At 32.4% G+C, this 13,119-nt stretch overlaps 2 protein-coding genes across 2 annotated transcripts; one reads left to right on the top strand and one right to left on the bottom strand.

Moving 5' to 3' along the window:
- Positions 1–2,415: 2,415 nt before the first annotated feature.
- LOC103489444 (receptor like protein 29-like) lies at positions 2,416–3,813 on the top strand. The gene has a single exon (XM_008448619.3). The coding sequence runs from the start codon at positions 2,416–2,418 to the stop codon at positions 3,811–3,813; it is 1,398 nt and encodes a 465-aa protein (XP_008446841.2).
- Positions 3,814–9,110: 5,297 nt separating this feature from the next.
- On the bottom strand, positions 9,111–11,649 carry LOC127144182 (uncharacterized). The gene is made up of 4 exons (XM_051079754.1): positions 10,713–11,649; positions 10,315–10,485; positions 9,705–9,844; positions 9,111–9,536 (listed from the first exon to the last, which is right to left on the bottom strand). Exons 1-4 carry the CDS (start codon positions 11,647–11,649, stop codon positions 9,111–9,113), a joined length of 1,674 nt encoding a protein of 557 aa, XP_050935711.1.
- Positions 11,650–13,119: the final 1,470 nt, after the last annotated feature.

Raw genomic sequence — 13,119 nt, 5'->3', positions numbered from 1 at the left:
AATATTGAATAAGACTCATTAATCGAAAGCAGGAAATGAACCTAATATTTATAAGTTAATATAATTCTTTTACTTCTATTAATAATAGACATTAACTTACTTCTATTTACGACGAAAATTAATGTCTCAAAAGGCCGCTTCCTTGATATTGTGGTAATTAATTTAATTAATTTTAAATATTTTTTTTAATATAATCATTAGACCGCGCATAGTTATTGTTCATTATTTATTTAATATGATCAATAAAATATGAGACATTTAAAAATCAACATAAAGATCATCTTTTTAAGGTCTTTTTTCTAAAAAAAAAATTAACAGGAGTAAAATACACTTCGATTTTTGAACAAGTATGGTAGAATACTAATAATCTTTCCCATAAACAAAAGATCCCAAATTCTTTGTAGACCATTTTAGCATACTTTTGGGTTTTTAGTTACACCCTCAAAACCAAGATCTGAGGGACGACTCTATTTTCTTCCTCTTTAGAACAATGTTGGCCACTTCGCATTGTAAATTTGTACGTAGCGACAACTTTAATTAACTGGACCAAATCTAGTTTATGATTTAATTAGATATCTAGCCAAATTTATCAATTATGGTTTAGAGTTAATCATCATTGAAATTGATAAATAGCATTGTGATCACAAGGCCAAAAAAGAAACACGTGACAAATTTTAGTTTGTCATTTATTTATCTTCAAAATTTAATTTAGGGACACAACAATAATTCTTAGTTAGCCTTAAATTTAATAAGCTGAGCTTTTTATCGAATGACACGACCAAATTTGGTTGGTCCAAAATTTTTTCATTCAACATATATTATTTTCTCTCGCATGTTTCTCATCGAGAATTAAAGCATATTCATCTCTCTATTCCAAAATTTTCTCAATACGCTTGAAATACTTCTTAAACTAATAATAATATATAAGCAATCTATCAAATATAACATTCTAGCTTGAATAATATCTAATGTAACTCAAATAGCTAAGGCATCATCTTCGATCAATCAATTTCTCACTTTTTGTTAACTTAAAATAATATTTTAGATGTTTCCAACGTGAATATGCCTCAACATTAAAACATATACTTCTTTCTATCCTCAAATCTCATTCAATACTTGCACTTTTCTTTTATATTTATAATATTAATTATAAAAATTTGGGATTTGAAATTCATTTTTAATACTAATCAAGCCGACCAAATTTTATTTCGAAGCATTTTCTAGTAAATAAGTTACCAAAAAGAATATGCACATTGTTCACATGAATGATAATGGTAATATTGTCTTTGAGTAGTACTTGAGTTCATTTTTTACTACACTCATCCTTTTACAACCATCATTATAAGCACACAATACAAAAAATTTTAAATATTTTTAAACCAAAAAGTGAAAATAAATATTTCTTACAATTTAATTGTGATTTGACAACTAGATAGACCATCAAAAGGTGCACTTTTTTTTTATGTATTTTTTTTAATAATCCTTTTGGAGCTAATTTGTAAACCATGTTTAAATACTTTGCCTTAATATATGAAATGAAGAATTTCATAAACCTTGTTTCCTTTTTTCTCTTAACATATGGTAGTTTTTGGGTTTATTTAGGACCTTTCCAAGTTTCATGTTCATATAACTACTTTAACTTTCATGGTAATTATAATTAGTTTCTTTTCTTTTTTTAAAAAAGAAAAATATCAACCATAACCAAATCAAATTCATAAAAACATCCTCAACCACAACCAAAAAAACCCAACAGGACAAGCATAAAACTCAACCAACAACAACAATCAAGCAAGAAGAAGAATTACCCTTAAAAGGATACACAAAATCAAGCGAGACAATTAGTAACACCATTACACAGACTATCACAATTAGAGAAAGACCTCACTCTTCGCTTTAGGAGTCAAATTTTGCCTCAATCTCTTCCAACATAAAAGTTCAGGTAACAAGTTACAAGTCCGATTAATCAAGCCACAACCTCCAGCTAGTTCGAATCTTTAGAAATCATAATTCATTTCTGAAAAATAAAAAATAAAAGACTATTTTTCCACTAACAAAGAACCTAGTTTTCCAAAGGTCTAGAGAGAGATTGAGAGAGAGATTTTAGGTCTGTTCTGTTATGTGCTGCTGCCTAGGCATCATTGTTCTGTCTGCTTCAATACAGCTTCTGAAAAATGAAGCCCAAGTCCCATCCTTTTACACACTCCACCATTTTTCTCTTTTTGAAAAAAAAAAAAAAAAAGCCATTTTTCCCAAATGTTTCCTCTATTAGTAACTCTTTTCTCTTCTCTCTTTTCACTTCCACTTTCCCAATCTGACATTTCCCTTTCCCTCACTGACACACCTTCTTCCTCTTCCTTTCCCCACAAATACCCAATTCCCAATTGTTCTTCTTATTCCATCTTCCTCATTCCTCCCATGGCTTCCCTCTCTTTTTTCCTCTTCACATTACTCCTCATTTCTTCAAACACCATTGCAACTCAAGAAATGGAACAGCAAGAGCTTTTGGGGCTGTTTGAAGTTATGGGTTCTCTCTTAAATGACCATGATTGGCCTAAAGCCCACCCTTTTCCTTGTTCTGACACTCCATGGCCTGGAGTTAAATGTGAAATTGGTCCATCCCCTCCTTTCTTTCATGTCACTAAGATTCATATTGGCCCTGATATTCTAGACCCACCTTGCAAAATATCTGCTAATTTATCCGATTCCTTGCTTAAGCTTCCTTATTTGAAATCACTTTCAATCTTCAACTGTTTTACATCTTCATCAGTTGCTCTGTTTCCTGCTCTGTTTGATTCCTTGCTCTATTTAGAGCATTTGTCTCTTCAATCCAACCCTTCTCTTTCAGGGGAAATCCCTTCAAGTTTAGGGAATGCAGCAAGTTTAAGAGTTTTAAGTCTCTCTCAAAACAGTTTAAATGGGGTGATTCCACTATCCATTGGTGGGTTGGTGTGTTTGGAACAGCTTGATCTCAGTTACAACAAGTTAAGTGGTGAAGTTCCTCAATCCATTGGTGGGTTGAAAAGTTTGAGCATTTTGGACCTCAGTTGGAATGCACTTGAAGGTGAGTTAACTTCTTCTTTAGGACAATTACAACTCCTCCAAAAGATTGATCTGAGCTCAAATCAACTTCGAGGGAAGATACCCTTAAATTTGGGGACGTTGAAGAGGTTAGTATTGCTTGATTTGAGCCACAACTTCATAAATGGGCCCATCCCTAAATCATTTGAAGGGTTGAAGAATTTGGAATATTTGATATTAGATCACAATCCTTTGAATTCTTTGGTGCCATTGTTTATAGGAAGTCTTGAGAAGCTCAAATCAATAAGCTTATCAGAATGTAGAATTGAAGGTTCAATACCTATGTCACTATCTTCTTTGAAAACCCTCACTGCTCTGTCTTTATCCCACAACAATCTAAGTGGGGGAATTCCAAAAGAATTGGGGAAACTCCCCAACTTGGATTTGTTGAACTTAAGCCACAATCAATTAAGTGGAGAGGTTTATTTCACAAATGGGTTCGTGAGAAAACTTGGGAAAAGATTAGATTTAAGAGGGAATTATGGGGTGTGTTGGAACAATAATATGTCAGTTGATTCTGATGATGAAACACCATATTGTTTGAATAGCAATGGAGGAACAAAAAATGAGAGTGAAGAAGATTATAAGAAAATACAACCAGCTTGGAACCAATGGGAAGATGATAACAGCTCAACTACTACTAGAAGTAATCATCCAAGTTGGGACAAAAATCTTTTGCTTTCCTTTTGTGCTTTTGTTGTTGAAGTTGTTTTGTGTTCTTGTTTGTTGTTGTAGTGTTTTTTTTTTTTTTTTTTTTGAACTTTTAAATTTGTTTCACTTGAAAAGCTGTTGGTTGGTGTGTAAGAAACCGAGCTCATTTATTCCATCAGTCATTTCTATATGGTAAAAAGTAAGACAAAGTTGATAACAGAGTCAGGTTGTTGACATGACAAGAAGTTAAATTAAATATTCATGCACAAACATAAGGTTATTTTTACTTTTTGAAATTGTGGTGGGGGCATCTAATAGGAGAAAGGATGGAACTGGAAAGCCAGGTCTTTTCAGTTTGGTGGCTGCTTGTCCATTGTCAGAGAAGAAAGACCGATGCCTAAGAAATGATAAACTACTATTGATAGTATGATAAATTTGCAATAAGGGTATGCTTTGTGTCTATTATGCATTTGAAAGAGCTTTGGCATCTTCTTCTAGGTCTTCTTTTGAATTGAAAACAAAATTTTCTATCCTCTCTTCTTTGCCTCAAGAGGGTTTAATATTGTTGTTGGGCCACATGATAAACATTTTTCTTTTTTTGCAAAATAAAGTTGTCATTAAATCAAAAACTAATTAACTATAAGACAAGTTCTCATAGAGAACATATCCCAGCATGCATCACCACCTTCCTTCTCATAGAAAATACTCTAGAGATAAAAAGAGATTCTGAGCAAAATTCACGACAGAACGTGCAACGAAATTATAAGAGCGATTACGATAACAAAAGGAAAGCTTGCTAAAAGCTTGACAAACACCACCATCTCATCCACTGTGTTCTTTGTTTCAGATATACAAGTCAATTATACGTTAGGGTAATTAGTTATATAGTTGTTTTGATTTGATGGTTGTTAAAATAATCTTATATGAAGTGTCTAAAATCACATCAACTTCCACTTACCTTTTTCTTTTTGAAATATGACTCTCACCTCTTTCTCACATAGGGAAAGGTGTAAAAGATTCTATTCTTGAACAGGAAGAAGGTAGATGCCAAGTGCCATATGTATTGGAGTTTTGGTGAGATATAGGAGTACAAAATCTTGACCATTAACACCCTCCAATCCTTCCTCACATACATGGATACTTAAGTCTTAATAGGTTAGGATTGCAGAAGAAACCCTAAAAATAAAAAACCGAGCCAATCCAATAATTAGGATCGGTTTTCTCTTTTTCTGCAAAATTGAAATATTGGTTTGTATTTGAAGGAAGAAAAAGAAAAAAAACTGTCTAATTGGACTTTTTTATTAAAAAATCAAAAAAATCAACCAAACCAAACCAAACCATTTATAGGTACCACTTAAATTTAGATGGATGATTTATTAGTACTGATTTTAAATATAAAAAAATGAGCCAACTTATTTATAAATATAAGGGGCTAGTGGGTATATAGCATTTGACCCAAAATATATTAAGGATATAGCAAAAATTATAAAAAATTGCAAATATGGCAATTTTTAATAAAAAAGACAAAATTACCCCTACATATATTTTCTTCCACTTTCTTCGCGTTTCAAGCAGATTCTTCGCGAGTGGGAAAGTGCAGACGATTTCAAGCACGTTGTGGAGTCCGTTTCATCCTCTTCCTATTTTCTTCCACTTTCTTCCTACTCCCATTTGGTTTTTCGGTGCCGGTACTTTCCTCCTCTTTCTATTTTCTTCCACTTTCTTCCTACTTCCATTTGGTTTTCCGGTGCCGGTGCCGTTCTGCCCTACTACTTTCTTCTATTTTATTTTCCTTCCGCCACGCTGCAGGTACTATTTTCTTCTATTTTGTTTTCATTCCACCGCACTACATTCTACGCTATGTTTTTCAGTTTGTGTCTATCAATGATGTGTTTCTATCACTGATTTAGGGTTTAACTTGTTTATGTTGAAATGTTTAACATGCAGATCTGTTTTAGGTTTGTGTGTTAGTGTATAGGGTTAGGGTCTATCGGTGATATATTTGTATCACTGATAGTCTTGAGGGATATTTAGTTTGTTTGCATTGGGATGTTAGTAGATAACCATTTAACGGGCATTGTTGTTGCCTAGGGTCTATCGTTGATATGTTTCAATCCCTGATAGTCTTCGAAGATGTTTAGCCTGTTTGACTTGGGAAATTAGTAAAAGCTCTAGTCTAATTTAGATTTTGTGTGTTATGTTGCTTAGGGTCTGTCAGTGATAAGTTTCTATCACTGATTAATGAATTTGGAGGATGTTTAACTGGTTTATGATGGAATGTATAACATGCTGATCTGTTTTAGGTTTGTGTGTTAGTGTATAGGTTAGGGTCTATCAGTGATAATTTAGTTTAATGTATATTTTTAGTTTAGTGTATAGGTTTGTGTGTTAGTGTATATTTTTATGTGATGTTGTTTATGTTCTATCAGTGATATGTTTCTATCAGCTTGAAAGATGTTTTACTTTGTTTATGTTGGATTGTTATTATATGTTTGTATCACTGATATGTTTGAGGGATGTTTAGTTCATTGGGTTGATGTGTTTGTTGTAATTTTAATAGATGGATAAGAAAAAAGATATTATGGAAAGCGAACCAAATGAAAAATGTGCAAAAAGAGTCTCAACACATGAAGCTTCATCAAGCAAAAAGAAGATAAAAAAAGAGAAGGTATTCCATTATATATATATTGTTTTGTTTCTAAGTTAGTATGTTGCATATTTGTAACAATTATTTTGCTCTAAATAGGGAAAACAATTAATTATTCCCAAAGAAATGTGGAAGTCAACCTTAAGAATCACCGTGTACTGTAATCTACAAACTTCTGACCATATTATCGAAAGTTTATCACCTAGTTGTCTAGACTTGTTTAAAGAAGGACCATTTGGGCACTTGTTAAATTTAAAAATGACAAAAATACCTTTACAACTATTAGAACACTTGATTAGAAGACAATGTGTCTCAACGGACAACAATGTTCTTCTTTTCAACATCGAAGGTAACATTGTGGAGTTTGGACTGCGAGATTTTTGTTTGATTACAGGATTAAATTGTGGTGAATATCCTATAGAAGATGTTTTAGATGCAACGGAAGAAAATGAGTCTATGGTTAAACAATTGTTTTTTAGAAATAACACTTCCATTAGTAGACAAGAATTGAAGACTGCTTTTAACTATCACTGTAAATCCTGCACCGATGAAGAAGAGCTAGTAAAATTAGCCAACATTTATTTCTTGTACAATGTTTTAATTCCTAAACAAAATCACAATATGTTGGATTTAAAACATGTAAAGATGTTGGATGATAAAGAGAAGTTTAGGAATTATCCTTGGGGAAGGTTGTGCTTCAGTCTTACAAAGCAATTCATTCAAAATGCGGTGAAATCCAAAAGAAAGTCTAAGAACTTAGAAACAGAATCTAAAGCGTGTGCCTTTCTACAAGGCTTCCCTATGGTTCTAGCTTACTGGGCATACGAAATACTTCCTCAACTTGCTAGTGGGTATGTGACAAGAATAGGGAAAGGGTGTCCAAGAATATTAAATTGGGAATCCAGTGAACAACTCGATTGGCAAGATCTTGAAGATAACATCTTTCTGGAAAAAAATGTAAGTTTCATTTGTTTTCGTTTCTAGTATTTTCTAAATTTGTTGTTACTAAGTGATAGATCCATATCAGTGATAGATCCTTATCAATGATAGATCCTTATCAGTGATAGATCCATATCAGTGATAGATCCTTATCAGTTATAGATCCATATCAGTGATAGTTTCTTTTTTGTTTAACACTGATTATATATTTTGTTTTTTAGCTATCTGTGGTCCCCATTATTGCATCAGAAGAAGAAATGAAATCTGAGTACTTAAGATATTTTTTGGAATTAGAAAATGATAAATTGGATGAAGAAGCATGTGCTATGAAGGAAAGCAATATGGCAGAAAGAATATCTTCTTTACATGAAGATATTCAAGATTTAAAAAAACAGCACAAAGAAGATTTAGAGTGCTTGAAGAAGGGACAAGAGGAGATTGTTCGTTTGTTACTTTCACTGACAGAAGTGGTAAATCAAAGACTTTCGCACAAATGTGAAAGTGAAAAACAATCTCAAGAGCCCTTGGAAAAGAATCCTCCTCCACCAATAAGTTTAAAAATGATTGATGCTGATGTTGATAAAGAGAAAGAGGTAAAATTATTAATAGTTCTTTTACTTTTATTTTTTCCAAGACTATTATGTTTGTGTGTGAAAAGTCTATCAGTGGTAGAATTGTATCAATGATAGACTATTCTTTCTATGATTTAAGTCTATTAGTGATAGACTATTCTGAAATTTCAATTCTGATTCAAAAGTCTATCAATGATAGGATATTGACAATTTCTATAATTCTTTTCATTGCAATACTAATATTAATATCTGCAAAAGATTGAAGATAATGAGGAAACCGAGGAAGATGATAGTCATCGTGAAAATAAGTCAAAAATGGTGCATGACACATCAAACAAAGTGAAGGTATTATAATAATCACATTTTGTTGTTTTATGATAGACTTAATGTATATATGTAGATAAACTCTAATTCAATATTATATATTTTCAGGTTGTTCAAGAAAAGGCAAAAGTGAAAATTATGGAAATAGCGACGAATATTGAAAAAGCTAGGTCGAAGAGACAACCTAAACCATCAAAGAAAGTGTTGGAGAATGTGAAAGAACAAAAGAATGTAAGAGGCAAGAAGAATGATTCTCCAAAACCAACAAGATATTCTCCTAGAATAAGGGATCTAGCACCTAGTTTTGATTTGCAAATCTCTCAATTATAAGTAGATGGATATTGTAGTGCAGTAGTTTTGTTGATATTTGTGGTAGACTTCACATTGCAAATCTCTTAATATTTAGTAGATAGATATTGTAGTGCAATAGTTGTTTTGTGGATGTTTGTGACAGAGTTCACATTGGACCTTCATATGCTGTTAGTTGATTTTACCATATTAATGAAGAAAAAGTTTTTTGTCTGTCTTTGTTTGCATTGAGATTAGTATTTATTGAACCATTCCTTTCATCAACTAAATCCCTTCTAGTTCCTTCAGTTGTACATTGGTTCCTATCATTGGTGATGACTACACAATAAAGTCTATCCTTGATAGAAACTATCTATGATAGACTTTATAGTGGATTACTTCATATTATTACTTTACAAAATCTATTGTTGATAGAAACTATGTGTGATAGACTTTACAATAAAGTCACTTTTACTTTTATAGTCTTGAGAAAAAGGTAGATTATTATTGAACGATTTGAGTCAAACAAATAGAAAGTATTTACTACACACACAAAATAAATGCTCTATATGCTAAAGCTAAAAGTTTATTATAGAAAACATAATATCACGTCACTGTAAAAATGGTGGAAATTTGCAATTTCTACGATTGTGACCAGCACGATGACAATGGTTGCATCTTGAATGACTTTTCTTCTCGCCAATTGATAATATTCTTTGTTTTCGCGGTCGTCCTGCTCGACGCTTGAAAGTTGGAGGTAGTATGTTATTCTCAATCCCAATAGATTTCCAATTGGCATGGTTCCCAACCGGACGAACTGATCCAGTATAAGTTGAAATCAAAGTACTTGACAAAAAATACTTGGAAACAAAAGAGTAAGTATTCATATTACGCCCACGAAGAACAGCAAGAGCGTGGGCACATGGAATTTCATCAAGATCCCAAACGCGACAGGTACATGATTTGCAATCTAACCGTACAATAAATTGTTTTCTTCCATCAATCACTTGAAATTCAACATCATTAATAGCATTAACCTGAAGAAAAAAAAACTTAGTCAACATATATGGTTTATCCCTGATAGAATCTATCGCTGATATAAACAATCACTGATAAGAATCTATCAGCGATAGAGTCTATCATTGATAGGTCTTGTTACATTATCCTTTAACTAAATAAATAAACATTGAAACACAAAAACTTACTGTGAAGCTTCTTGAGTTTTGATGTTGAATTCGTAATTCTCCCTCAGCCCAACTAGTTAAAACAGTTCTCATACAACATGCAACTTTTCTTCGATCATAAAACCAATTTTGAAGTATTTGTCTAATAGAATCGAGTAATGCTGCAACGAGCAAATCTCTAGATTCTTTTAGAACTGCATTTAAGCTTTCTGAAATGTTTGTAGTCATCATTTGATATCTTTTCCTTGTACAATATGCTCGAGCCCACTTTTCAAAACTAACCTTACTAAGATAGTCTCGTATACTAGGATACATAGACTCCATCCATCTCATATTAGTCTCAAAATCAACAACTGTATATGCTTTTCCACATCTAAAGAAGAGCTTATCAATTATAGGGTCCTTATATATCAACTTCAAACTTTTTAGAAGGTGTTGCAAACAAACGCAATATTCAGCATTTGGAAAAACATTATGAACACTTTTTGGGATACTTAAATGTCGATCAGATATTACAACTAAATCTTCCCGATCCCTTAAACTATTCTTTATATTCTCAAAAAACCATCTCCAGGATGCATCATTTTCAGAATCTACAATACTAAAGGCCAATGGGAAATTTGATTATTACCATCAATTGTTGAGGCTGTCAAAAGAGTTCCACCATATTTAGATTTCAAAAATGTACCGTCAACTGATATATTGGGCCTACAATATTTCCATCCTTCAATGCATGCTCCAATAGCCATAAAACAGTACTTAAAATGTCCCTCTGTATCAGTTTCATAAGCAGTGAATGAACCTGAAATAAAAAATATTATTAAAATGTCCCTCTGTATCAGTTTTACTATAAGTCTGTCACTGATATAGTTTATCACTGATAGACCCTATAGTAAACCACCATAACACCAGTCGTCTGATGATATGCTCATTTACTATAAGGCCTATCACTGATAGAACTTGTCAGTGATAGACCATATCATTAAAAGCTTGATTGATGATATATAAATTGTAAGAATAAAAACATACCTGGGTTAATTTCTTTTAGTTTCATGAAAAAGTTTGGAATCAAGGCATAAGATTCTTTTGCTTCACCATTCAAAGAATTCATAACAAGTTCCTTTGCCCTCCACGCTTTATAGTAGCTAACATTTACACCAAGTTTAGTACGCATGTGAATCATAATATCATTTGGAGTTGAACGGTCAAAAGAACTAAAGTCTTTTCCAATACAATCACTAATCAGTGATGAAGATGCTTGTTTATGAGTAGTTTGAATAACATTTATGGAGCAATTGTGATTAGCAATATACTTCCTTAGCCGCCATAATTCCCCACCCTTGTAACGAGATGCACGAACATACCATGGACAATTATCTTGGGAGCACTTAAACTCAATAGATTTAGAATTTGATCTCACAGTCTTGAACTCAAAGTTGTTCTTTATAGCAATGTAGTAAAATGACTTTGATAGTAATTCCTTGCTAGCAAACATATCCTTTTCTTTCAAATCGAATGTAGAAGACAAGCTACTAACATGAATATCCGTAAGAATTTGAAAATCGTCATCAATGGAAGAAGAAGGCAGCAAAGAACACAAATTATCCATCCCACTGTCAACAACACTAGACCATTCTAAATCCATATCAGGGACATGAGCAATAGCATGGGCAACTAATGGATGTCTTGTAATTTGCCCTTTAACTAAACTTAGAAACCAAGTAACATCTTTATCTTCTTGAATTTGAACCACAGTTTGAATATTAGTGATACCATAATCCAATAAGATTGACAGTTGTATTGAAGAAGGAGATGCATCAAATAGAACTTCTCTTAATATCAAACTCACAAAATTTTCAAAAGACATCATCTCATCAACCAATACACCTGTAGTCTTGTAATTCAAGTAACTATTTGTATCATCCCACTGTCCACTATGAAACACTACTATGGGAAGTTTAATCATAATTCCAAATTACTGCAGAATGTGCAAAAAATAGTGTATTAGTGCTAGAAGACAAAGTGTCTATCAGTGATAGACTTGTATCATAGTGTATTAGTGATAGACTTCTATCAGTGATACACTAGGATACAAGTCTATCACTATCATTAATAAATGAAAATGATAGACATGTAATTCTGCAAGAAGATGAATTCATATCCAAGATTACAAACAGAAAAACTAAAATACTAAAAAGAAAGAATCTAGAGATTTAACGAAACTAAAATGAAAGACTACATACCAGATGATTTAACGAAAATTAGAAAAAATTGACAATAAGATGACGACTGGTTGGAGGCGGAAGAAGTTGTGGTTGGAGACTGAAGATGACGACTGGTTGGAGACCGAAGATGACGACTGGTTGGAGGCGGAAGAAGGCGTCGTTGGAGGCGAACGAAGGCGTCGTTGAAGGCGGAACAAGGCGTCGTGCGGAAGAAGGCGTTCTTGAGAATGGTAAGGCGGAAGAAGGGAGAAAATCGTGGAGAATATATTGGAGAGGGAGAAAATCACGCAGACGAATGGAGGAGGAGAAATTCGCGCCAGGATTGTTTTTAAAACAAGGGTAATATTGGAATATATTTTAAAAAAATCATCAATTTGCTATTTTTGCAAATTGTTTCATAAACTGCCATATCCTTAATATTTTATACCAAAACTGTTATACATTACAAAAACTCTAAATATAACCAAATGTCATTGTCTATCCATGTTATTTATATTTTGCAATAGTTAGAAATATTTTTGACAATCTTTTCGTTTAAAATAATCATCCAACGTATTATTAATATTTTATTTTGTTGGATAAATATGATTGTTGCTTTCATTTTTAATATTTTTATTAATATGTTGTATTAATAGCACTAAAAATGAGCTATCTAATCCCATTTAATTTGGGACCGTTCTATAACTTTTACATTTCAATTTGATTAATTTATAGGTTTTGAGAATCAAAGATAAAAAATAGATCATTAGAGAGAAAATTAAACTAAAATGAACAAATTCGAAGACCTGTAATGTCGGGGCACGGTCGCACAGATATATATCCCCTAGCTTCGATTTTTATGTCAAATCTTTTAATTTGAGTGGTCATTTTGGATGTATGATCGGTTGTTTTCGCCCTCTATCCATCTACAATATTAGATTCTAGGTTTACTTTATCTTCTGTGATCAAGTCAAAATGACGTAGATCTCTGTCTTTTCATGTAAAGTAAGATCTACTTAAAAAGATGTCTAATAAGTTGTTAAACCTTCGAATATATATTTAATAGACGATATATATCAACTAGTTGAATATTTATTTAAAAAAATCACAATCCACTAAATACAAAATTAAGAGGCTATTACACACATTTTGTTAACTTTAGAGATGGAGTTTATTTAAATCTACGAGCATCAGACTATTTTAGTTATATTAAGAACATCACTGCATCCTAA

This window comes from Cucumis melo, chromosome 12, assembly GCF_025177605.1.
Source record: "Cucumis melo cultivar AY chromosome 12, USDA_Cmelo_AY_1.0, whole genome shotgun sequence".
In the NCBI taxonomy this organism is placed as follows: domain Eukaryota; kingdom Viridiplantae; phylum Streptophyta; class Magnoliopsida; order Cucurbitales; family Cucurbitaceae; genus Cucumis; species Cucumis melo.
This window is presented reverse-complemented; position numbering and strand designations above follow the sequence as displayed.

Bases quoted from the DNA above. Each gene is read 5' to 3' on its own strand.
- LOC103489444 (XM_008448619.3), top strand. From the start codon at position 2,416: ATGGCTTCCCTCTCTTTTTTCCTCTTCACATTACTCCTCATTTCTTCA.
- LOC127144182 (XM_051079754.1), bottom strand. From the start codon at position 11,649: ATGATTAAACTTCCCATAGTAGTGTTTCATAGTGGACAGTGGGATGAT. The intron at 10,486-10,712 runs GTATGTTTTTAT...TTTTTATTTCAG, and splicing joins ACTAAAAGAAATTAACCCAG to GTTCATTCACTGCTTATGAA. The intron at 9,845-10,314 runs GTAATAATCAAA...TGCTCGTTGCAG, and splicing joins GACAGCCTCAACAATTGATG to CATTACTCGATTCTATTAGA.